Genomic DNA, 27,140 nt, shown 5'->3' on the forward strand with positions numbered 1-27,140 from the left:
ATTAACCGAATAGGTATTGAGTATTGGCGTAATAAATATTACGACTAGAAACCGATCAAGTTATAGAGAAGTCTTACTGTTACTTTTTAATAACAGAGGTAATAGTTCATGTGTGCTATAAGAAACGAGTCATTGCACCTTTTTGAGCAACAACGATACAAGTTATTATTGATTGTAGACCTTCCTTTTCGTTTTGGTGCACCAAAACGTGCTTGAATACAAATTTGGTTCATTAGATTTTAACTTCATTTGCAATGCGGTAAATTAAGTAGGTAGATGCAGAATTACATTATCTCACACTTGGCGGCCAAAATTTACACAAATATTTAATTTTGTCAAGTGAAACGGTACGAACTTCAAAAATAGGTCAGGAAAAACCTGCAACGTGACCTACAAGCAGGGGTTACCACAAAACTGCAGAAGATCCCACCAGGGGTCAACTCCTCTGTGCTTTATTGTAGCGGAAAACATATCGTCACATGTAGTTTATGTGTTATTGCTTCACGGCTTACAGTTAACTACAAAACGTTTACTTCGTACAATCCTATCGGTACATACACAACACACGACTTGCGTCCTAAATGCAACTTTTATTATTATCCACGTACATGCACGTTTTTGTCAAGAATTATTGTTACTCGAAGGACCTTATTATCCTTTTATCCATTTGCAACATTTTAAGACAATCATCGTGTACAGTTTGTTGGTCTGATGGGATAATTTTCCTGCGAAATGCAACACCTACATAAATCATAAATCGTAGTTGGGGCTAAGATTAATAAATAACTGTTGGCCATATAATAGAATAAGTTTATAGATTGGAATATGTGAATAAAAGTTGTGAAAGTATTTTTTTCAGATTTGCCATGCAAGTGTTAAAAGATCTAATCTTTTGAATGCAATATCTTTATACATAAGCCAAGCCTTATTGGCGACACTGGTGGTTGCGTGAGAACTTCACGTTATTCCTTTTAACAACTTTAATTCGCCAATTTTTGGTAGGTTATAACATTTTGAAACAGTTGAGGTGTGATTTTAAAAGAACCAAACACGATCGCACCAAAAGCTTTGATCCGGAATGTCAAGTATATTTTGTACACTACGATCTGGGACATAGTTTGCATAGGGAATAGGGGAATAGGTCAACGCATCAGTCGGGATAATTAGATAGGGTTGAAGCAGCAACAAATTGTTTGTATTGTTTCGCCCTGCACTTTGACCCGTAAGTTAAAATCCTGCTTTACAGTATTTCTATAATATGTAAATGTTAAACTTTGCCGGCGGAAAAGCGCAACCCTGTTTAATCCCCATTGGCACCTTTTCATCCGCCTCCTCACCCTCTACGTTAATCACCGCTCTGTGTTCCTTGTATAGGTTGTAAATTACTCTCCTACCTGCCTCCTTCATTATACTAAATAATGTGTTAGTGTTCGAATTAACCCTATCAAATGCCTTTTCTAAACCTACGATTTCTACGAAAGCCATGTAACTTGTTTTCCTACTCTTAACCTCTCCTTTAAGACTGTCTGCAGCTTTCGCGCGTGCCACTATTTTCTCTAAACACGAACTGGTCATCCGCTAGCCTTCCTTCGATCTTCTCCTCTATTCTCCTATACATTATTTTAGCTAGTATTGTCGAAGCGTGCGCCAGTAAGCTAAGGCCGGTCCTATATTGGAAGCGGAATTTCGCTTCCAATCTAGGACCGGCCTTATTTGGAAAGTCGGCCGCCATCTACCATGTCTCGTATATACTATTAATTACTTTAAAGAGATTATCCCTGCACTTTTGTCCCGCATGTTTAACTATTTACGCGTATACTGCCTCTGCTCCTCTTGGTTTCCATACTGGAAGGTCTTTTACAGATTTCTCGAACTATGAACTAAGTATGCTAAACTCCTCTGTGATGTTTGGTTGCTCTAATTCTGCCAACGGTTCTTCCGCTCTATACAGTGTGTCCCAAATCGGGTGTGGGATTGCATGGGTAACTTTGTTATCATTAAAGATAGAGAATTGGTTAAATGGGCAATGTTTTGCAGTTTTAGATGCTTATTTCAAATTTCCTTTTGGAAATTCTAAATGTCGCATAGGTTCGACGTAAATTCAAAAAAACTAAAATTGATCATTTCCTTGAATGTCTTATATCATCGAAAGTATAAGAGATATAAAAAAAGTTTTATATAAAAGTTACTGTCTTTGATACGTAAGCAAAACAATGAAAATAATTACATCAGATGTTTAAAAAAATCAGGGACGCAGTCATGAGAGGGGGGGTTTGGGCATTACAACTCCCTCCAAAATTTTATATAAGCGGTCTAGAAAAATTTGATTTTTATAACATCACTTATTGACTTATTATCCATAACTTACATACCTACAAATGGTGGTATAACTACAAACTATCCCCTCGAAAAAAGTCATGCCATTATCCAGTTAAAGACATTTCAAGACACTTCGCTTAATTTTACACAATGTATTACCATTGATGCATTGTCCCAGGTAACATTTTGTAGGTGGTTTATCCGCAAGAATATCGAAACTAATAGTTTTACCAGTCCGAGTATATGGACAGATGAATCTTATTTTTCTAACTGCGAAGTGTTCAAATTGACGTTATGAACACTACTCGTCACAGGAAAACCTACATGTTGTAGTTTCACGCCGAAATCAAGTAATATTTTTTTAAATTAATGTATTTTATGGCATAATGGGAAGTCATGTAATTGGACCGGTAATCTTCGATGGATCTTTAACTGCTCACCATTATTTACAAATTCTCCAATAAACTTCCTTAAAGGATTTTTCTCGACAACGTATGTTTCGAAGGAAGGGTTAGCTATGCTACCTACCAACAAACTGGCTGCTCAGGTCACAATTCACGAATTATGTACAGTACATTAAATTATAAAAGTAAGTACTTAATTAAAAAATAAAAGTAAAGTGGAAGTAGCTACCACTACAATAATAATAATAATAATCAATGGCAACACGTTGCCTAAACTAAACTGTCCAGTATTTTAAACATTTGGTGTAATCATTTTCATTGTTTTGTTGCCTCGAATAGATTTTGTTTTGTTTTTTTTAATTCATCACAGCCTACTTGATTAAAATATAAAAACCGTTAATATAACTGGTATCTTATTTTCAATCTTATGTTATAATAGCTTGTTGAAAAGAGAATTTAAAAATCTATCAAGTAATCTAAAAATACAATATGGCGCCCATTTAACTTTAGGAAGTTGGTAAATGTTCCTCAAAAGTGGCCATCTTGAATTTTTTTTTGACATCAATTCTGAAGTAAGAGTATCAAAGACAGTCACTTTTGTATAAAACTTTTTTTTATATCTCTTATACTTTCGATGATATAAGACATTCAAGGAAATGACCAATTTTAGTTTTTTTGAATTTACGTCGAACCTATGCGACATTTTGAATTTCCATAAGGAAATTTTAAATAAGCATCCAAAACTGCAAAACATTGCCCATTTAACCAATTCTCTATCTGTAATAATAACAAAGTTACCCATGCAATCCCACCCGATTTGGGACACACTGTATAGTTGTTCCATGTATTCTTTCCATCTATCTGCCCTGACCCTAGGTTTTATAACTTTTTCTCAGTCTGCACCTTGCAGAACGCCGGTCTTCGACCTTGCCTTACTAGAAAATTTTCCTAGATCCTACGTCCGCGCTACCTCTATTGTCCTCGGCCTCTATTGCTTCGCATTTCCCTTGGAGCCACTGTTCTTTTGCTAACCTACATTCTCTGTCTATCTACCTTGTTTTTTAATTCTCTATATTTATCCCTACCATGCTGACTTGATGCTTTTTGTATTTTCTCCTTTCGCCCATTAGTTCTAAAATTTCCTATGTGGTCCTTCTGACTCTCCTTCCTAATCTTAACACATCTCCAGCTACCTTTTTCAGTCCTGATTTAAGCTCTAACCAAACCTTCTCTACTTGATTCGTCTCTCTGCTACATATTACCATTGAATTATATTACCTAAGTATCAGTTTTCGGCCTTAACCTATCCAGTAATTCTTTTAACTTTTTTTCTAAATCTACCCTGCCTTCTTTCTTGTCCGACCCGAAAGGGTACGACCACAGTCTCGCCAATGGAATATCTGTATTAGAGGGAACTCGGCTTCCTGGTGATGGCCCCTCACTCGGGCGTTCCATTAGCTTCCGATGCCTCCCTCCTTTGGTCTCGTTTCCTTCCTGCCTGTTTCTCCTTTTCTTATTGTTGTCCTCTCCCTGCCTTTCTTTTTGTCTCCTCCTCCTCTTGGCTGCTTGTGCTACTTTTTGGGAATTACTGATCAATTCACTGAAAATGCACTAAAGTTATTAACTAATAGGCGAAAACCTTCTATTAATTTTTTTCAATTTAGTGCCAACTCCTTTCACTATTTGTCCAGAATGAACCTTTTTTGGTGGTTTTTGTTTTTTGGTCCGATAATGGAGGCCTGACAAAAATTTCACTGATTAAAAGTTCTACATCCATACTCGACAAGAGCGAAGAAAATGCGTGCAGAGATTATCGACGCTATTATCGTTGGTTGGCGACTCAAGAATGATTAACGCGCTGCTCCAATATAAACAGATCTATGCTAAGTACATTTACACTTTTCTATGCTTCGCTAGTATCGACGCTCTTATCACTTATCGCGGCTTCAACATAAACGCACCCTTAGGCTTAACCAAATTTTTAAGCTTTTAAGCTTGCTATTCATCACAACTAAATCGTGGTCACTAGGCTATGTCCGCACTTAACTTTTGCTGTTAATTACCTGGTTTATTTGATGTACCTAGTTGTTTGATATCTACCTACCTATATCGCTCTTAGCTCCTAATTCACTTTTATCCCACTCTATTTGCGTATGAGCGATTGTCTAAAACTGATTGTTGCGCAAGTGCATTTCATACGAATCCTACGAATTAAAGCTGATTGGTTATTTAAGTAACAGTCTGTTAATGCTCTGACCGTTGTCATAAGGTTTGCTACGAGTCGGAGGGGTTGGGCCATCTAATCATCATCACAGTGACTCTATACAGACACTTCTGCATTACGACACTGTCTAGAGTCATATAATGATAAATTAGGAAAACATGGAGGATATGGCCACTCTGTGTTTACACATTCACTGTAATAATGACCACAGTGATATAGTGTATAGACAGTGTGAGTGTGGCCATATGCTCCATGTCTGCTATTTTTTTTAAATTGATCATTCTGATAGATTTTACTATTGCTACAATATTAGCCCCACGGTGGTTTCGAGCAAGGTCACCTCATAATCTTTGTTTCCAGGCACATTGCGAATCTCCCAAGTATCAATGGGAAACAACACCACCGTATAGCCACACTGTCTTTATACAGTGTGTTCATTTGAAAACTTCCTACCACGGACGGATTGAAAACTACTGATTAAAGGAAAAAATCAAGAAGGGCAACTTTTTAACCAAAAACTACTTCACCCCCTTTCACCCTCATTTTAAATGACAAGTGGTATAGAAAGCTTGTTTGAAGGGTCTTTCGAATTCCTTTACTTTCACGTTTGATTTTTTAAAATCGATTCGTTTTCGAGAAAATTAGAAAAATCTTTATTTAATTTATTTAATCGAACTTAATTTGTTGTGATAGAAAACAAAAACAAACGAAAATATCACTTATTTGTTGCTTTTATGGATACTGAAAATTAATATATTGATTCAGATTTTACTTTCAAAATGTTTCTAATTTTCCCAAATCACATTTTTCAAATTGACAAATTGAAGGGTCGATAGAAGTTTATCGATTGGAAATTTCCTGTACAGGCATATTTGGAGCACGAAGATCTGTTTGTGCAAAGCTAACATATGATGCCCCAATATACAGTGCTATTTATTATGAAGTAGACATAGGGATTTACGTGTATTGTTTTTCCCTATGTCTACTTTTAATTAATGACAAAATCTTTTCTAAAGGGCGTGCATCCAAAATAGCGTGTGCGATGTATTCGACTGAAGAAACAGTTAATATTGTCAATGGGTAGGTATAATATATAATAATTATTTGTTTTAAGAAATTCTTTTGGATGCATAGAACACATAGAGAAGAACAATAGGTACAAGTAAATCCCTATGTCTACTTCTTAAAAATAGCACTGTATATTAAAAATGTAGTATTCTATACTGATATGTAAAGTAGGTATAAAGGACGTCCCATATGAAATTCAAAACTTGTTATCGTTTCCGGAAGTCACAGAAAAACAATTAGATACGCCCTTTATGCCCTACATAGTTACCAAATTTCATTCAATTTGGACAAAAAATGTAGAGCTATACAGGTTGTGGCGTTTTTTTAAACATATAGGTATATTCTATTATTACAAGTATACATCAGGAAAAATATTATAAGTAATGGTGTAGGTATGCAGGGTGTTCCTGAATATGCTGTAAATACGGAAGGGGCTAATTCTTTGACTTATTTTATGACTAATGGCCGTTTGCACTGACAAATTTAAGTGGAGCTTAGCTTAAGCGTAGCGGCAAAGATTATTGATACAATGGTTCATATAGACATAGGAGCACTAACTTCGTTGCCGATGTACAGGGTATTATAGCTCTACCGTACACTTTAGAATTTAAACCTTTAATTTATAAACATATGCAAACAGAAGATACAATTTTCAATGCCAACTGTCAAAACAGGACGTACTGGAGCATTTTAAAAATGTTTCATGGTCGCAAATACTAAAAAATTTTAAAGGATCAACAAGATTATAAAGAAATCAGAGAATTAAATTCTTGTTTCATAATCTACTAGTAGCACATCCAAAAAAAGTTCAGGGTTAGAAAATGGAAAAAGGCCTTTGAAATAACAACACCTTGTAGAGTCTCACTACCATTGACATGACTGATGATATAGGCCCATTAGTGTAACTTATATTTTAAATTTGAGCGAAATATCTCAAAAACTGCAGGAGATATATAGACAAAACTTATCACTCTGTACATCGGTAATGAAGCGTTTGCAGACCTATGTTTATATGAACTTTTAGTAATAAAATAAGCGAAAGAATCACAAAATCAAGCAAAAGCGCGGGATCATTCTGCGATTGACCAGTACTGAAACGGAAATCCTCATCCTTGCACGTCGGACGGACTCAACATTTATTAATGAATGAATGAATTTTGAGTGTTGAAAAGAGCACCAAGTTGGGGTCCAGGGTGGTACAAAACACCTTTACCATTGATCAAACTAAAAATAAACCATATATTGAATTAAAACTAATCCAATCAAATCGTGAGAACGTTAAAAGTAACTTTGGTGTAGCGGATACCTTAAGTGGATTTTAATTAAGGTAAATGGATTGGTTTAAAGTAAAAGTACATAATTGGTAGCAAGACAATTATGCTTTGTAGTTTTAGAATACTAGGTACATGGGAACAGAATTTGAGTGAAGAACTTAAACACGTAAAATTATAAAATTATTGTTATTTTGTTATTTCATTTAATTTATCTATTGAAGCTATCGAAAATATGGACAACTAATAACCAGCTTTCGCCGTTGTCGCCATCTCATATAACTTGTCTAGGGTAAAATTTTGTGTAAAAGTAGGTACAAAGTCGTTTTTTAGGTATCGCTTTTAGAGAATTTCTTAATCAATCAAAGTACCTACTTGTTTATACTTTTTTACTCTTTATCCAAAATAATTCAAGGTGACAATTAGAGGTAAAGTTTGAAGATTATGTGCACAGTGAATACCTATCGTAACATTGCAGTGTAATGAGCAGTCCAGATTTATTAGACTATGCTAAGACTAACTGTCAGGTAAAGGAAGCCGTGTAAGGTGTTTGTATTGAATTCAAACTATTCTTGTCAACTGTGCCGGAAAAAATTATGACAAACTATTTACTTGTTGAAAAAGAGTTGAAAAACTGGAGTGTTTAGAATACAATATACTTCCCTTGAAAAATAAATTCAAGAATGATTCAAAGCACCTAATGCACGAACGTATTTGTACCTATATACAGCGGTACCGCTTTATTGTTGACTACTTTATTTGGACACGCCATTTCTTCATGAGGGCTGCATTTGTTGTCATTAAAAAGTTTAATCTACATTGACATGGAATTACACACTGGTAGGCGGTGTGCCTATATATTTATTCAGATTATTAGTTATTCACACCATTGATGGTAGGTAATAAATCATAAACATCAGGATTCGAAACGGAAAACAGTAGGTATATTGCACAACAAGATTTGAAAGCGTAGTTCTCTTCCAAATAAATGGTTTGTCGCCATAAAAGGCATATGATTGTGAAGAACGCTTTTTAAATGTGTCGTATGCACCTTGCAAATGAAAATTGCCCTTCTGTCAATAATTAACTTAACAATGCTAGAAGGTTCTCAAAAGAATGGCCCAAATACACCTTCCTGAATTGTATCCTATAGGTAAGTTGTAAGAAATTAACAGCTACGAAACAAAAGTGACAATAGCGAATATTTTCGACTTTTTGATTCTTACTCTCGTGTATATTTGATATTTTGTACGCCAGCTAGGGATTTCCTTTGTAAGTTATTCTTGTAATAGATTTCTTATTACAATAGTTCTTTGTTTTGCCGACGGGTGTCATGGAGATGTCTTGCATGGTAAATGGCTAGATGTTTGGAAGGTACTGAAAATTGTCCTCCATTTTGGGGCGGGAAGTTTCAATTGACGAAAGATTTTAAGTGAGTCAGCAGATGAAATGCAAAGATTTAAATTCGGATTTGAAATAAAAGAATTTTTTTGTAATACTGCTTCCAGCGCGTGGTATACGAAATAAATCAGAATTTTTGTTGTTACTGATACATCTGGTAACCGATCACCAGGGCATTTCGTCTCTGAATGAAACTAGAAACTAGGGCACAACATTCACTTCATTTTCTACAAAGTTTTCAATTTGAAAATTGTTGTGTTCTATCGAATTGAGGTAGATAATTTGTCAGTCACCCATTTTGGGGCGCTTTATTGTTATCTCTTTCTAACACATGGGTACAATGGATTGCGGTATTTTCAAACATCTAGTAATTTTATTCCATGGTACGGTTAATATGGCGACAATAGGTGTCTCATTTTTGATTGGTTGGTGAATCACGTGGTATACGGCAGCCATTTTGTGGCAAACTTTTAAATTATTTTTGTAATATGTTGTGGAGTTCCGTGTAAAAATAACAAATTACTACAGATCTCGTTCGTTATCCGAATTAACCGGACAACCCGTCACTTGTATTGAGTCAAATTAAGCCTCAGGCTACACTCCTGCATTAAGCACTTCAATTTGTTCCCCATAGAAGCTACAATTCTTCACAACCACAGTTTTGTGTCACAGTTGTGTTGAATATCTTCAATTATTAAAGTATTCCAGTGGTAATAACTTTGAATTCATTATCATGATACCTTCTATCATTAATTAATATACACACCGTATAATCAAGGTTTGTATGAATTAGCCACAACATGACGGACTCGCTCAATTGTCGCCACTGTCTTGTATAGACTCACTGTATTCCATGGCGTTTCTAATCCCCTCCCTTCTTTTCTTTATGCTTACGCATTCGCTGCACTTTTTCCTTTTCAGTGAAAATTCTGCCTTCGTGTTGTTTGTTTGCAAATTATTTTTCTTCGGTACGCCATTGCTTCTCTACTGACTTTGTGTCTACCTGGATAAGGGCTTAATAGTTTTGGCTGTTACCATATATCTTTGGAGTGCATTTCTCTTTCTTTCTGATGTCTGTGGCTGTGCTCCATTGAAACGTTTTACGGATTTGTATTTGCACTTAATCAGTACGAGGTGCGTAGATTTATGGCGCACTATTTTTTAATACGTAATTTTTTAGGGCTTTCATTTAATAAATCGCCTTCGTCTTCGCTTAGTGGTACTTTGCAACCATTTGCAAACACCACACTGGTTACCTTCGCTTCAGACTTTCTCCATGCATGTAGTTTACATACCCACTCCCATGCCTTGTTTGGCTGTCCTGTCCAAAGACAAGCAACCCTAAAAGCGTTTTGAAGTTGCAAAGCACAATTGTCTTAATTGTTTGTTACCTCGACACGCTCTTGCAAAATGCTCGTCGGAATGGAATTGTCGAACCTGTGATTCTCACCATCACACTGTTGCATTTCCCCCTGCGGCTTTCTAGTCAATTGCTCAAGCATGTTTGGAACTTCGCAAATGGGTATCCAACTGCCTGGGCGTTCTGGATTGTATTTCAGTGCAATACGTTCATTTGAGTCCAGTACGATTAAAATTTGGGGTCTTCAGTGGCAATGGTCCTCCGATACTTTCGATTTCATTGTAAGTTCTCGTGACATGCCTTGTTCAAAATGTGCGATCTTTACATAGGTACATGCGAGGGTACATCGCGCGGATCCATGAACCTTTTAGGTTTCTCGCCCCAACTTTCCCAATTTTAGAAACTATGGTTGTTTGGAATGTTGAACCGCCTCACGAAATGGTTAGGGCTTGGAGTCAGTTCAAGTCTGAACTTCATGAACTCTCGCCATTACAATTGCCTCGTAATTTCTCTACGTGTTCATTACATGGTTTCTGTGATGCTTCCGAGAAGGCTTATGCCGCTGTCGTTTACTTTTGTTTTTGCTTCAAGGTGGAACTGCTACTACTAGATCTGTAATATTGTAAGAATACATAGGCGAGGATTCGGTGGAATGGAAGATTGTCCTTTTTGTATCTTTTAATGTCTATAGAGCATTGTTTTCTTAATGGATTCCGGATGTCTGGAGGCGAAATGTCGGTACTCAGTTATCTTAATTAGGGCAACTTCGAATTCGGAATGCGGTCATTTCAAGATCGTGGAAACTGCATTGATTCGAGCTATGGGAGTATCAATTGTGCGACTCACCCGGTAATCTAAGAAAAAATTTTTTCGAGTCGGAGTAAATTTCTTTTCTCGAAGATTCGCTACTGAGCTGTGGAGGTATTAACCCTAGAATTCCGAGTAAAAATTTAATTTCGAGATTATGGGCCAGACCGTGATATTATAGAACGTTAGTCACCAAGTGAAGTATGCGCATTATAAGAACGATTAATTAGCTCCGGCTAAAGAATAAACGTATTGTATATTTCGTATAAAAGTTAGTTGGCAGAGTTCAAGGTGACAATATGTTTGTTAATGAAGGATAAATTCAAGCACTAATAATCTATGAAAAAACGAAGTCTTTCCCTTTGAGCATTTTTGGATTATAGGGAAACATTAACAGCATAAAGTGATTTACTAAAACGATTAAATTCCTCGACCGTCCCCATAAATTTGTATAATAAATATTACAATTGAATCGGTTATAAGGCGTTAAACGAAGTTACATGTTTGACATACTACTAGAAATGTCATCTTCAGGCTAATAATAAAATAAAAGGTGAAATTGAAATATCTTAAAATTTAAAAGTATCGCTGCGGTTCCATGTTGATTTAAATTGAGTAACGTCTGGTTAATATTAAGATATTGCTAAATATGGGTAGGTACGTAAAGACACAAGCGCACCAGGTAGGATCGCCTTGGCATTTCATTTAATAATCAATATGCTTTTTTAAACGCATTTTCCCCATGGTTCCTACATTCCTTTCAATGCTATCAATTTTGGTCGCATCTCCCCCTGTTAACGTTTATTTTCGATTCAATTTTATTGTTTTATCATTCGCCCCCACTTTAACAATTATGATGGTTTACACTATGAAACAAGTGTATAAGGTAACCAAAATTTTCCTCGCAATATAGTAGACAATAAAAAACCACCAGCGATTCAGTATCCCAAAAAATTCCATTACGTTTTCCATCTTGGAAGAGGCATCTGACGGCTTTCAATATTAGACCCTTTGTCCATTTGAGCTAGAGTCATTTAAGAAGTATCCATTTCACAGAGGAAACCGATTCAATTTTGTATGCGGCTGAAACCACCGAATTCAGGAAATATTGTTTAAGGAACGGTATTGTTCAATTATCAATTTCTTATTGTTTAAATTAAATTGTTTTGCTTTGGATCCGTTTAATAATCTACCTAAATCTAAATAAAAAAGTTAAGTTTCAAGTAAAAATAGAAAAGGGAAGTTTTTTTTTATTCGGAGTGTTCCCTAAAAATGATTTCATACAGAGCTAGCCGTTGGTCAGTTAATTATTTTTTTTTAGAATTTTCGAGTAAAAAAGTCAAAATTTGATTTCAGGAAGGGACTTTACTGAAAGTTCCGGCGATTTACAACGCGCTGATATATGTCATTTTGACCGTTCGATAAAATGCTGCACTTATTACAAAACGAATTGCCGCATTTCGGTTGGTTAGAGTTTTTTCGTTTTCGAAAAATTTCCCTTAAAAACTGTCAAGCCTATTTTAAATATCTAACTTACCGTGTACATCATCAACACATATGTGTAGGTCCTCTCGAAACGTCGGTATGTGCTGATGACATTGGCAGTTACAGGACCCCTTCGCAACGACGGCATCTACACTTTTAGGTAAAGCTGCAGTACCACTCGTAAATCCCACGCATGTATCTACACTGCACTCCGCACCTACAACAATAAAAAATGCGATAATTTAGATTACGGCCTTTTTGTACTTCAACGCCGTCAATTTAAAGTGCACAAAAGATGTAATGATTTGAAAATAGACCTATTGATTGTAAGTATAGCATTAGAAATGCCATTAACCTTTTAAAGAATGAAAGTAATAACACCCCTTTGAATGCATTACTAGCAACAACAGATGCCAATATAATTAGTCGGTGCCGGTAGTCGTTTCGCTAATGACCCTTGATCAAAGTGATCGCTCGTCTATTATAATTAACGCCGTAATGCAATAACAAACCTTTTCAGGAGAAAAGGATTTTTGAATGTATCGATGGAACTAAGGAGTTAATGCGAGGGTAATTATGTCGGCCGTCCTATTAAAATTATAAGGCAAAAAAGTTAGATTAATCATATTTTGCAAATAAATTACTGGAACTGACAGTTGATTATTTTCACCTGCTTCCAGAAGTTTTGACGTGGTCTTATAATGCATTTGATTATAATAGTTAGTCAATCTATCCCGTTTCACATAGAAAACTTCAAATTAAATTGTCGATGAGTTAAGGTAGAAATGCTGCAGATTAACATATCAAAACGTAGGTATCTTCGAAACTGAGCGCTAATATTGTTAGTTTATTAAAAACGATTGAGAATTCACAATACAATGCTTCCTACACTCTTAGTAGGTAGTAGTTGATATTTCGTTGTGCGTTCCCACCGCCCTTCCGTTCTGCATCTAACATTGATAAGAATTGTGTAACGGTTAATTATAATACAGGGTTCTCAATGATTGATCGTATTATTATATTTTAAGGTTTAACTTTAAATATATTTGTTAAATTTACAAATTTGCCGGTATAGGAAATTTTATACGTATACCGCTTCATAATGAAACACAACAGAACTAATATTCGAGAAAATAAAGCGAGTTAAGATAAGAAGCGAGTGCGTTCAAGCAGACACGAGTTGAAACGTTACAGTGTTGCTGGTTCTAAAAACCGTCGCCACTCTCCGCTATATCTACCTATGTAGAAAAACACAGCCGAAGCTATCTATACACACCCCGTGACTCCGCCCAACTTAAGGAACTGTCACAAACAGTCTTTAACTGATTTTTTTTGGGTCAAGTGCTCGATGTTCTAATCTTTTTTTGAGCGGGTATTAATGTAGATATAAATATCAAAGTTTATTATTATTTTTGGTGATCGATTTCGTCTATGTGGATGTCATCATCAGGCCGTAACTAAAAAATTAAAGTAAGCAAAGTGGTCGTAGAAATGTAATGAATACCATCTCATAAGTTGCACTATTATTTTAATCAGTGCGGAAGGCGAGGTAAGTCTGGGAGTCGCAGGGAATTTGCGCCTGGGTGTAGTGGCAGCACTGTAAAATTCTTATACTTGCTGCAGCTTGACTGCTCACGCAATCGACGCACACTGTAACTGACTAGTCACACTGACACGACTTGAATACCCCGCGTTTTTAAAATAAAATTTAATTTCTATGGCACTGGTAAATATTTTACTATAACAACTAATTTTTTTGAAATGAAATTATTAATACCACAGCAACCTCAATCCTAAATGTTCAATGATTCTTAGCTTCTTTGTCTTTTCTTGTAATTTGAAATTCGAAAACCTTACACTCTAGTTTTATCACTCTGGAATAAATACTCATAAGTTGACTGGTTTGAATATATTAAATAAGATCGTTCCATCATTCTTTATATTGGTTGTGAATTAAAAGATTGAGGTACTTCGTAATATCACGTTTTGAACCTAATTAAATATCAGGATTTTTAATATTCTTAATTAATCAAACACCTGGTACAAATCCCTATTCAAAACAAATGGATGCTAAACTAAAAATTCAAAGCCCACACAAAAGATGCCTTATGTAAAATCCCCAAAAACGACCAATTCTTATTTTTATACAATACAAAAATTCAAAGGAACTTAGTTTTATCAATGCGTGGAAAATTTGATCAAATTTCCGGTTGAACTTTGAGTTGTTCACAATAATCAATTACCGGCGTTCCGCATGTGTCTAAGTAACATTATGCGTGTCACTATGTAATTAGGCGCATTAGGGTTTTAACAGCAAACAAAAGCTTGAATTAAATGTTGTTAACCTTTTTACCGGTAGCCGTTTTGATCGCAAATTTGGTGTATCTAATCAAATTGGATGCACCACATTAATTAATAAATGGTTTTTTATGTAAGTACAAGTATGGCGCAACGGAATGTTTTAGCACTCTGGACCCAAACGCTTTCGTAGTAACAGTTAATTTAAACGCCAAACATATTAATCCAAATATGCATTGAAACGAGAAAAGGTCCACTTCCTTATTAATACGGCACCGCTTCACGATATTCACGTTTTAAGATTATAGCAACCGTCCGATCGTCTCTTTCACGCAATAAATTTTTTTGTCTGCAGCCACGAATTATTAATTTAGTTCTGCTGGCTACTCGAAGCGAATTTAGAAGACACCCACGTTCGTTAAATTTGTTAACAATGACGGCACTGTCTCCGGTTGTGGGGACAATGATTCTTGCACACACTGCGGTTTCCGTTCAAACTTTTAATTAAATATGCGATCGAAAAAAGTAGTTCTCGATCGGCATAGATTCTCTTCGAAGATTTCATTAAGAATTAATCTCTCCCACCAGATTTTTATCTAAGTACTTCGCCAGATCCAAATGCGAAACGGACCCAACATGTCCACGCGGTTTTGATACACTCCAAGATATAGAGGAGATTATTCCTCTCATACTTTTATCTTAACGCGCCTTATTTCTCAAATATAAATTCTGTTTTCTTTGATGATGACACGTATACACGTATAAAGTTTCTTATACCAACAAATTTGTAAATTTTAACGAAAAATTTTTTAAAGCCTAAAGCAACCACCTGCTACAGTACCCCCTTGTCTTTTTTAAACGCGGAAAACTTAATGAGCTTTGAAAAACAATAAAAACCAACGGGAGACTGACCTTACTAACAAAAAATTTAAACTAACTGAAAATTAAAAAAACTCCCAACCTAACCAAAAGCCCCCAAAACCTATTGAAAAACATAAAAAATAAAGTATATACACTTCACTAACTTAATTTCACTTGCATTGGACCGGTATAAGTGATATATTTCTTCGTTTGCCATTGAATTCGATCCGCTCTAATGTCTTGTCTGCATTCATCACACAATTCTCGCATCTCTTTTCTAAAACCTCGTTCATCTTCTCTGATTTTTCATTCCAATTATATCAAGTGCTTCATCATTTTTATTCGATTTCCCTCACCGTGGTTGCTAGTTGCTGTTCTCCTTGAATATTACTGGTTTGCTGTTTCTGGATGTTGTCTTCTTTTGTTTCTTGAAACCTGGCCGTAGTTTCGTATACAATTTATACAAAAAAAAACCTACCTTGGTCTCCCCCTAGATTCAAAAATGTTTCATAAATGAGATACCTTTAATAAATAATATTTACTCCGCCACTGGTAGGGACAATATGGTACATAAACTTTATTATACCAGCAAATTTGCAAATTTAACGAAAAAATCTTTAAATAATATAATACGAAAAATCCTAATATAAATTATATAAACCCTAAGGCGACCACTTGTTATAAGACGCAGAGGAATTTTACGTTGCACTACACCCAGACGTCTCACGCCACGCTCTCACCATGTGGTAGACACCCAGAAATATTAATTATATTAACTTTAATTAAGGGTAGTCTTAACTTTTTTAGGCAACCCATTTGCAATGTGTTTGTTTACATATCAAGATTACTAAAAAATGTATTACACTCGGTAAACAAATGAGCGAAGGGTGACCTTATGTGGGATCTTGCACTAAAAGTTACAGGGGTCAGATTAGTTTGATTTAGACACGGCATCAATACCAGCAGTATACATATAACATATACATACAAATATGTATAGGTACGCCTATATTTTTAAGTAGGTCAAGTTTCAGCTAAAGGCTACTCTTGTAACTCAATTTATAATGGTTTCATGTTCAAACTCGGATTCGAGCCAGGTCCTTTTTGAACGTAACAACCCCCGACTATACCATGCCCAGCTGATTTCTGCAAGTGCGCATTATTACAAACAATTTGAGTCCCGATGCCGAGTTTGTAATACATCTTCAGTAGAATTGTAAATAAGTTATAAATAAGATATATTGTTGCAATGGTAGTTTTCACGCTGCAAAAGCAAGATAAGCGTTTGAAATTTGTCACAAAAGAGTGGAATTAAAAACTGCTTCTAATTTAGAATTAATTTATGTAATCGCGTTAAGAATCATTAGTATAGCGTGATGCGGTTTTAATGTTTACTTTGTATATCCAGTTATTTACTTAACACTTTTATTGTAATATTTTACAACTTAAGTGAGAATTTATAGGACTACATTAATAGACGCTTAACTAGCTTCTGCTTTTAAATTGCTAATTAATTAAACGTAACTAGACGAACGCATTATTTACTAATCACTTTACCTGCGTGTTAATATTGTTTAACAGACAATCAATTTTTGTTGTCTTTCCGCAATCGTGGCTCTAAACGCATTGGCTTAAGGTTAAATCTTCCTGAACCGTAGGCGAATGCACCATGGGGAGTTACCATAATAAGTATATATATGGAAACTTATCCATAGATCTGATATGCCGTCCTATCTCAATTCTTGACATTGAGGTATAAGTTAATCGTAACTGCACGTACTGTATAACTTAGTATAAGTTTCATGTTTGCTTTCTCTGTATTTTATTTTCATCATAAATTGAGTTTTCTTTATCGCATGAATCTTGGCGTTTGATGGAAGATTATTTCAATATTTTGATTTGGATTATATCTACGTACGTCTATTCTATCATTCAGAATACAAAGCATGTTATTGGAAACCAACATCTACTACACAAAGAACAGCAAATATCTATAAAAGAACAAATTTCAAAGCTCAAAAACGCTCGAACCAAAGTCACACGGGGAAGAATAATGTTTGACTTACCCCATCATTCCATTTAAAATTCTGGATGTGGTGAAACCCAATAGAACATTCTTAGACTTTTGGATATACACCCCTAAAATTTTAATGGGAAGGGGTGGTAAGCGTTAGATAGCTCGATACGCATGCTCATTCTGTTTTCAGGACTTTATATTTTTCAAATCCGGTTAGTAGTGTTGGAGAAAACTCGATTTAAATGGGTTTAGAGTCGTTTTAAAATTTTTTTTACTACTAGCGTCTAATGACATGATTATTAACCTTTTTTCCACTTGTAAAGTACCCTTTCTCGACAGTTGTCTAAAGTGGTTAATAATGTAGAGAAGTCTATTATTGCCTTCGCAACATATACCCCTCGGCGCGAGCGCCGCGGGATGTAATCTCGGTGGTCAGGCAATAATACTGGACTTCTCTACCTTGGTATATAATGTACTATTATCATGTAGGCGTTGAAATAATTGGTAGCTTGTGTCAGAAAATTGTATCTGATACAAGTGCAATAAGTGCATAAGCAAGGAAGCAAGTTTGTTAGTGTGCTTAATTTTGTAGTAATTCAGAAAACAATAGTGGTTTACACTATAACGGCAAGGATGGAAATTGTTTCGATTTTTTTGAAAAATGGCGAATCTTCGTTCACAACAGCAACTCTGTTCTTTGTATATGGTACAGTCCAGATTGTCGACATTGGTCAGATCATAATCCAACGATTTTTCATGAGGTACTACACAATATCCTGCAAAATTAAACTTTTGGGCTGGGATTTATGGAGATTATCCCTTGGACCTTTTTTTCCCCGGTAATCTGACTCGATACATGTACCTATATGTCACTGTTAGAAGATCTTATTGATCCATTGACAACCAACATTATGGAACGCGATGAGTGTTACATAGAAGACGAGGTGATATTCCAACAATATGGGGCACGTCCTCATTTTGCATAGAATGTCAGACAGTTATTGGACCTTAGGTTCCCTGTTTTATGGGTTGGACGTAGAGGTGCTATCGAATGGGCAGTCGGATCGCCAGGTATGTCACCGTTAAATTTTTTCTTGTGGGGACATTTAATAAATAATATGCAACGCCAGAAATGTTATAAAACGTACGACGACATTTTGAACTAAATCCATTTATTGTATGGAAGTTGGTGGTTGTCATTTCAAACACTTCAATAAAGTAGTAATTAAATTTTTTTTCTGTTACGAAGTTGGCTCTGCAAAGCCATTTAATAGTAGGTATATTATATTATGAGGAGCTGAAGATACTGTTTATGGCGAGTCAGCGTTTGATGGCCGAGCGAAGCGAGGCCAGCAAAATACTGACGAGCCATAAGAAGTTACTTTAGCTCCGCATAATATATGCTATTTTTTCTTCAAACGTGAGAATAACGCCCAAATAATGGTTTTCAAATCGGAAGAAATATCAACCCGATCGTACCCGTAGGTAGCCGTGATCGCGTCGGCCGTGGTGACTATAACAATTGCTATAGTAGTTTTGACGTTTTAATTGTGGACGAGTTTTTTGTAGGTAAGTATCTTTTCAATTTTTAGAAAATTACGACCTTAGTAATTTCTGTAAATCCTTCAGCGATCATGGATTCATATTGCACGCCACCTGACGTGGAGGAAGTTGCTTTAGCAGCGGTCGAAAATTTCCTTCCTACAAAGTCAAAAGACACCTACGACAAAGCTTGTAGGAAATTTATTGATCGGAACATGTGCTTCTGGCTTATTTTGTTTAAAGAGACATGGTGGCTGGAAGTCCAATTGTGTGGCACAAAAATACTTTCGACAACTTTAGAAAATCCAGGTTTATCAGATGGAATGACTTCAACTACTCCTCCATTTGAAGCAGAAACCAATCCAGTTTTTGAAAATACTTCATTCATTCATTAGAAATAAGACGAGCTACATAAAACTTGACTCTTCAAAACTTGGATGCTGCAGGAACGAGCTCAGGGTTTAATTTCAATAATGGTAATATGACTAACTGCACTTTCAACATTAACTATTATTTAAATACATAAATAGCTTCTTTGATCGACTATATTTTTATTAAGGATCCTCAGATCCTTTATAGTTTTGTATTGTCGTCCGTCCGTCCGTCCGTCCGTCCGTGTGCGCTCTAACTCTTTTTAAAAGTGTCCGATTGAGTTGAAATTTGGTGTACGGGTTCTTTGGACATTAAGGACGGACGCTATTGATTTTCAGGAAGCTGGTTCAATAGGAACAAAAGTTATAGGACTTCGAGTGAATCGGGAACAGGAAAAACTACGGGCTCAATATAATAGAAATTAACATATTTCATTCCCTAGGTCATGTATCGGGTTGGGACTTCCGCTAGATTATTCCCTATGACTCTTAGATGTGTAATACTTTAATATAACTCTTCTCTGTGGTATAGGTCGAAAGTTTTAGAGCAAAATGTAGCAAAAATTACACTTTATACATGAATTTAGAGTTTTAAAAGGTTTCAAACGCATTATCTTGATGCAGCAAGAGTACATCACGTGCACATTTGATAACCGCATGTGTGTGATTCAAAAATGTTAAATTATTGCCATATGGGTTTTGATCAAAATAATCAAAATCGTTATTTATGCACCAAGATCGTCGAGAAAAAGACTAGGGGCATTATCTCAATGCTCAAGACATAAATTTGATGCATTTCTGGCGACCACATGGATTTTGATCAAAACATGTCAAAATCGTTATTTATGCACCAAGATCGTTGGGAAAAAGACTAAGAGCATCATCTCAATGACCAAAACATGAATTTGATCTATTTTTGGCGACCACATGAATTTTGATCAAAACATGTCAAAATCGTTATTTATGCACCAAGAACGTTGGGAAAAAGACCAAGAGCATTATCTCAATGATCAAAACATGAATTTGATCTATTTTTGGCGACCACATGGATTTTGATCAAAACAAGATTAAGAGCATTATCTCAATGGCCAAGACATGAATTTGATGTATTTTGTAACATTAAAATAAATTATCGTTAAAAGTTATTGTAATACTGAGGATCCTTCGATATTTCGTTGTATCGGTTTATTTCTGTTAAAATCAGAAGGAAAGATCAACGCACTTGCTAGGTGAACCAAGAGCCTAATGTAAATAACACCAAATTGTCAAAGCAAAACAATGTGGTACTGGCACTGAAGCGTTTTAATGCCTAGGCACTAAAATACTTCACTGCCGCTTGTTCGATTGTTCTAAAAAGTCAAACTTTAACTCAGAGTGCTGGGCTACGTAATGTCAATATTATATGACGTTTGAAGAAAAATGGAGTTTTCTTCGGAAGTACTGAACGGATTTAAAAAATAAAGACAGTGCTGAAAACAGAATGAACATGCGTATCGAACTATCTAACGTTTACCACCCCTTCCCATCATTTTGGGGTTAAATTCATCCCCGTCTCAGGGTTGAAATTATATAAATAGTATTGTTTAATTTAGATGTCCCCCTCAAAACTAAAATTGACGTGTTCGCACATTTCTGGCAAAACTGTCCTTAAGCGGCCAAAATTGGCATTGACTGTTTTCAGTGGGCCACCCTGTATGGACACCACCACTGGGAGCTAGAGGTTTTGCTTCTCCTACTGACACCTATCCGATTTTTTATGGTACAATTTGGACGTTTTCTACTGTAATTGCGTTATTATTTCTGTATTCACAACATACTCGATTAATTCTTTATTGTAGTTGTATAGACTGGATGCTCGATAAGGGGGCGATTTTGCACTGGCTTAATCTGGCAGTGGCCAATCATTTCGTTGGGAATTCTTTTTTCAGTGATTACAATTGGTTTCTCGGGCAATACCTCGGTTTTTATTCCTTTTTTTTCCAAAAACGAGAAAAAAACCAAAAGAGCGCTTCTTTCAGACGTAACGGACAATGTAAAATAATACCAGTGGCATCACTTTTTCTTCAAAAATATCGAAGTTTTATCGCACGCACTTTAGTGTTAAAGCTGAAATCGTGTGTTTTTACTAAAGGTAGATTTTGACCCACTTAGGGGGTGGTTTTGGGGTGACGGGCTCAACGCATCGGCACTGGGGTTTCAGAGGATATTTAATACCTCAAAACAGAGTACCTTGCCAAATTTCAACTTGTTTCTAATTTGTTGAACGTCATCCTGTATGCTCCATGTGCTATTTGGGCAGTTGATAAATGGATGTGGTTGTTTTAATGTCTACAGTCTAACGCCAACTTAATTGAATTAATCTACTTTCGATATACATCATCGCATTATGTTGTCGAGTTTCTATTTTTTTTACTCAGAGGTAGGTTGCGCCCTGAACCGTGGTCTGGGACATTTTGTAGTCTTTAGCTTTATCGACACTGTTTTAGGATGTGTGCGTTTTTGGAAAAACCCAGAATCTTCCGGGGGGGGGGGGGGCATCTTGTAGCATTACTGAGTGCATATTTACGTTACTGACGAGACACTACAATGCTTCCGCCCCGTGTACTCTGTTTTGTTGCAAAATTGACTGCCTAATAAACGTCTCCGCACAGATTTTGGGAAGTTTTATCGCGTGCCACCCACATCTTGTGGTCACGATTATGCGGTAAAGCATTCTTCTGATGTCCCTTTTTTTAAATTCCGATGGCACTCTTTTCAATGACGTGTGCTGATCAAGAATGGTACAATGTCATTCTCTAGAATGCCCCCAATGTTGAGTTTTTTAAAATCTGAACGCCTCTTTTAATGTCAAATTTGAAATAAGAAAATTTGTTTGATTGTAGAATCAATATACCTCGTCATGTCAAATTGTGACCGTATATCAATAAATGTCAGTTTAGGTTAACGATTCTCGTTCAAAACGACGGCGTAGATATGATCGTTTAAAACTAAGAAGAAGAAAGAAGAAGAACAAACCATGAGGAAATTACTGCCTCCCAAATTCAAAAAGATATATGGAAAACGGTATAATAAGTATAAAATTTGGTGCACAAAACTAAATGTACGTATACAGGTAACCCTAATTCATTAAAGTTTGTTTGACATTGCAATGTGTACTGGCCTTAGACCATATAGTACATGGACTGCTAATTGTAACTAAAATATGGTCAAGGACATCGCCTGGGTATGTGCGTTTCAGGGTAAACGAGTATATCCGAAATTGGCCGATGAGACACGGCTGTCAACCTATAAATTAACAAACGTCAATTAATTAATTGCCTAGATATGGCAAAAAAAGAAAACCTATTCTTATTTGTGGACGTATAGAAGATAATCAAGAGTATTTAAAGCTTACCCTACTACGCCGTTACCATAAAAGCTACTCTTCGCGATCCGAGTGGTGTTCATGCGACTTTAGTTTACCCTGAGATTCACATACCCACGACTACAGTGCCCTCTATCCGTGACCACCCATTTTGTATTGAAAGCATAGGGATAATACTCGTAGCAGTCCATGTACTATATATGGTCTAAGGTACTGGCACTTTTTGTTCCGCGTAGCGTTTTTCTTCCTCCGGGAGATAAAGTGTCACTTTAGTCTCTTAAATGTAATAATATAATAATACAGGGTGATTCCTATAGTACCTGCCACCGTTTGAGAGCGTATAGGGGGTGCCTAGGGGAGTATTTTGATATAGGACACTTGGGGTCGGAAATCTAAAATAAGGGCGCCAGAACCAAATTTATCTTCTGGAATTTCACGCCTGTATGTAGGCAACCCAACCGACCGACGTTTCGCGCGGAGCGATGCAGAGCGAGTTAGCGCGAGGAAGCGACATGGGAGGGAAGGAGGGAAAACGACAGTCAAAAGCAATAACGTTTACAAGTGTTCAACGTGGCCACCGTTGTTCTCAATGCACTTCCTACATCTAGCCAACTATTATTATACTATTGCCATAGTGTTTATTCACTTGATACGCGTCGTTGCAGACGGGATTTCGTGGGTTTAAACAAAATTCTGATCAAGTGTCAGCCACACATCGCCGCCTGAGATCGCTCCGTGTGCACCGCCGGCCGGTTGGGTTGCCTACCTACAGGCGCGAAATTCCAGAAGGTAAATTTGGCTCTGGCACCCTTATTTTAGATTTCCGACCCCAAGTGTCCTATATCAAAATACTCCCCTACGCACCACCTACACGCTCCCAAACGGTGGCAGGTACTATAGGAATCACCCTGTATATATTTTAGTGCATAGACCAACAAATTCCATGAATGACAAAACACGTTGATTTAGTCCACGCAGTACAAAATATATAAATAAATAAAGATCACTTAGGGAGTAATGCAACCGGCTCCAAGATTTTTAAATTTTGTGTTTATGGTAGTATATTTCCCAAAAATTGACACTATTTAAAAAAAGAGCGTGTGTATTTTCGTGTATGTGGTAATAACAAAACACTTTTGCTTAATATAGTGCAACAATTTAATTGATTTTTTTATTATTGGCAACTGGATTGAGAAGTGGTGGCGCTGTGTAGAAGATTCAGTGGCCTCGGCCTTTCATAATTTCATAATCTTATAGACACCAATAAAATTAATCAAACCCTGATCTAAAATTAGCATCAACAAAATTCATCATTTTTGTAACAAGAACCCGTTACAAAATGTATCAACAATAAAAATTAAAGTAATCTTTTCTAGAACGTATAGATTGGATAAATCATTTTATGGACAAAAAAACTAAATGATCTCGAATTTGGTAAAAATTAAAAAAAAAAGCTACCTACATTCTAGTTTTAACAATTCTCTTAAGGGCCGGTTGTTCAATCACGGTTTAAACTGCAGATTAGGTAATCTGTAGTTTAAGATAATCCACAGTTTATCTTTTATTGCGTTGCTCATTTGCAGTTTAGAGAGAGTTTAACTAAACTGCGTTTAATGAAATTTCTATTGGTGGCAACACTGTAATCCGCTCAAATTTTGACGTTTACGCTATTCAAACTTCAAATTTGGTTTGTTTACAAGCGCGTATGTTGTTTTGTTCGTGATTGAAATAGTGTATGTATTTTTTGTGTAATTAATCGTGGCTAGTAACACCGTTTGGAAATGGAGAATGCTGATTTAATACGGAAGCGACAACGATCTGTAAACTTCAATCCAACCGAAGAAGCGATGCTTCTGCAGCTCGTCAAAAAGTTTCGAGCAACAATAGAATGTAAAAAAACCGACGTTCTTAATAACCGCATCAAAGACGCTGCATGGAACCAACTGGCTGAGGAGTTTAATGCTGCAGGAGGTCAAGGAAGGGATGCGAAAACACTCAGAAGCAAATATGAAAATATAAAAAAGGTTTCAAAGAAAAAATTTGCAAATGAAAAGAGATATTTAAATGCTACTGGGGGAGGGCCAGCGAAGAAAATAATAACGACGGATGTAGACGAGCAAGTAAAGGAATTGCTTGGAACTCAAGTGACAGGGATGGAGTCGATGGTAGATGACGATTGTGAAGGTAAGATTACTTTTTTTCAGTGTACATCACAATGCACTAATGAGAACTCGGAATCACAGAGAGTGATATAGTGGACATTGAGGAGCTGGAATTGCTATCAAATGCCACTGTATTAATGGAGAAAAATACTCCAGCCGCTCCAAAGGCTGATGATGTTATTGTAGTTTGCGATACGCAAAATTTAGAGAATCGACTGATACTACCTTCCACCTCGAAGGTGGATTGGGGCTCACATACTGCTGCATCGCTGCGTACGCCCAGATCAAAGCCGCTAGTAGTGAAGAAAGGTAAAGTTAATGATAGCATAGTTTTTTTTATAAACATACAATTACATAGGAATTACATAAGTAGCAGTAGTTGTAGTTGTACGTTTCACATTTCAATAGATAATCAAATTTAGATAAATGTTTTTATTCAAGGAGAAACATCTTCATCTGGGAAGAAACCTGTTTTGAGAGACAGGATGAATATATGGGCTGCCAATAAAGCAGAGAAACAAATGGAGGAAAAACAATGTCTTCAAGAGCTGCACGAAGTCAGGCTGGAAATTCTACGGGATGAAAGAAAATTCAAATCTGAAGAACATCAACTTCGCATGGAGCACTTAAAAGAAATTCACGCTCTTAATAAGGAGATGAAACTTGCCGAAATAGCTGTAATAAAGAAAAACCTGTGAATTGGTATACATAATAAATTTTTGGAAATACATAATAAATTTTTGGAAGGCGATGAGTATTTCTATATAGAAACAAATTTAGTAGTATTTTAACAAAAACATCGAGTAGCTTTATTGTAGCAACAAATTTCGAAAATAATTATTAATTAATGCGTGACGAGCACGGTTATTAGGTCCTATTCTTGCTTCATCTCCTACTGCATAATTGTTATTGTTAACGTTTTCTAAGTAGTGTACAGCCTCTTCAACATCTGGATTGTATTCAGGATCTGGAATGTTTCTCATTCTTGCAATATTATGCAACACAGCTGTAGCAACTATAATTGGCTGAATTCTGTCCAACCTCACACGCATTCCAAAAGCAAGTACGGGAAATCGTCGTTTCCATATTCCAAAGCATCGCTCTATCACGTTTCTAGTTCTTATTTGTGATTCATTGTATAAATTTTCTTCTCGTGTATGGGGATTGGAGAGTGGTGTAAGAAGATATGGTTTCACTGCGTAACCACTATCGCCAACAATCACACATCCGTCGAACTCATTCTGTTCTAGTCTAGCTCGTAATCTCGAATTATTAAAGATTGTAGAATCGTGTGCCGAACCTTGCCATCGAGCAACAATATTAATAAATCGTAGATCTGCATCACACACTGCTTGCACATTGAATGAGAAGAATTGTTTCCTGTTCCTATATATCTCTGCATTGTCTCCGCCGGGCGAAAGAATTTTTACGTGTGTGCAGTCTATTGCCCCTATACACGAAGGAAAACGGCTAATAGCATAGAAGCGACTTTTGGAATAATTTTTTTCGTCATCAGTATCGGGCATCTTTATGTATTGTTTGTATAGTCTTGCAATTGCCATCGACACCTGCGCAACAATCCTGCTTGCTGTCGACTTGTCGATCCCACAGAAATCACCAACAACAATAAGCATTGAACCCGTAGCGTAAAATCGCAATGTAACTAGCAGCATTGTTATTGGTGTGACGGCGTGGTTTCTAAATTAATACAAAAATAAGTGTAAAACATTCATATTCATAGCCATAGCAAGTTCGAGAATACCTGCACAACTTCAAAATGCTCACCTTTCCGTTTTACGCGCAATGTGGTCACTTATTTTTTCCAAAACTTCCAGTGCCCCTTCTTTTGTTAAACGAAATCTTTCAACAAACTCCTTTTCACTTAATATATTAAAATAATCAGGCCTCTTTCTAATATTTTTCGAAACGAGAGGTTCTTCTTCATCGTCCAAAAACAACTGCATTAGCTCCAAAAAATCTTCATCATCAGTAATTGGCTCATCAAAATCCGTGTAGTTCATCTTGATTAACAAACCATGAGACCAACAGCCCAAAATGACAAGAATATTTGGGGTTATGTTTGACGGTTTAGGAGCGTTAAACGGCCCTCTTTCACCGTTTAGTTAAACCTCTAATCTAAACGGAGTTTAACGTTAAACCGCAGTGGTACAATGCATTAAACTAAG

The 27,140-nt window shown here is 36.2% G+C and overlaps 3 protein-coding genes across 3 annotated transcripts in view; 1 reads left to right on the top strand and 2 right to left on the bottom strand.

Moving 5' to 3' along the window:
- LOC116159944 overlaps nucleotides 1-27,140 on the bottom strand; it is a 53,517-nt gene that overhangs the window by 14,089 nt on the left and 12,288 nt on the right. The window contains exon 3 of the mRNA XM_031473056.1: nucleotides 12,392-12,556. Coding sequence (XP_031328916.1) covers nucleotides 12,392-12,556 — 165 coding nt within the window. The remainder of the gene's footprint in view (nucleotides 1-12,391; nucleotides 12,557-27,140) is intronic.
- Nucleotides 24,292-25,700, top strand: LOC116160209 (myb/SANT-like DNA-binding domain-containing protein 3). Its single transcript, XM_031473354.1, has 3 exons — nucleotides 24,292-24,976; nucleotides 25,036-25,263; nucleotides 25,396-25,700. Exons 1-3 carry the CDS (start codon nucleotides 24,574-24,576, stop codon nucleotides 25,650-25,652), a joined length of 888 nt encoding a protein of 295 aa, XP_031329214.1. The 5' UTR covers nucleotides 24,292-24,573; the 3' UTR covers nucleotides 25,653-25,700.
- On the bottom strand, nucleotides 25,744-27,119 carry LOC116160208 (putative nuclease HARBI1). Its single transcript, XM_031473353.1, has 2 exons — nucleotides 26,740-27,119; nucleotides 25,744-26,652 (listed from the first exon to the last, which is right to left on the bottom strand). The coding sequence occupies exons 1-2, from the start codon at nucleotides 26,973-26,975 to the stop codon at nucleotides 25,764-25,766; spliced, it is 1,125 nt and encodes a 374-aa protein (XP_031329213.1). The 5' UTR covers nucleotides 26,976-27,119; the 3' UTR covers nucleotides 25,744-25,763.

This window comes from Photinus pyralis, unplaced genomic scaffold (assembly GCF_008802855.1).
Source record: "Photinus pyralis isolate 1611_PpyrPB1 unplaced genomic scaffold, Ppyr1.3 Ppyr1.4_LG1, whole genome shotgun sequence".
NCBI classification, from domain to species: Eukaryota; Metazoa; Arthropoda; class Insecta; order Coleoptera; family Lampyridae; genus Photinus; species Photinus pyralis.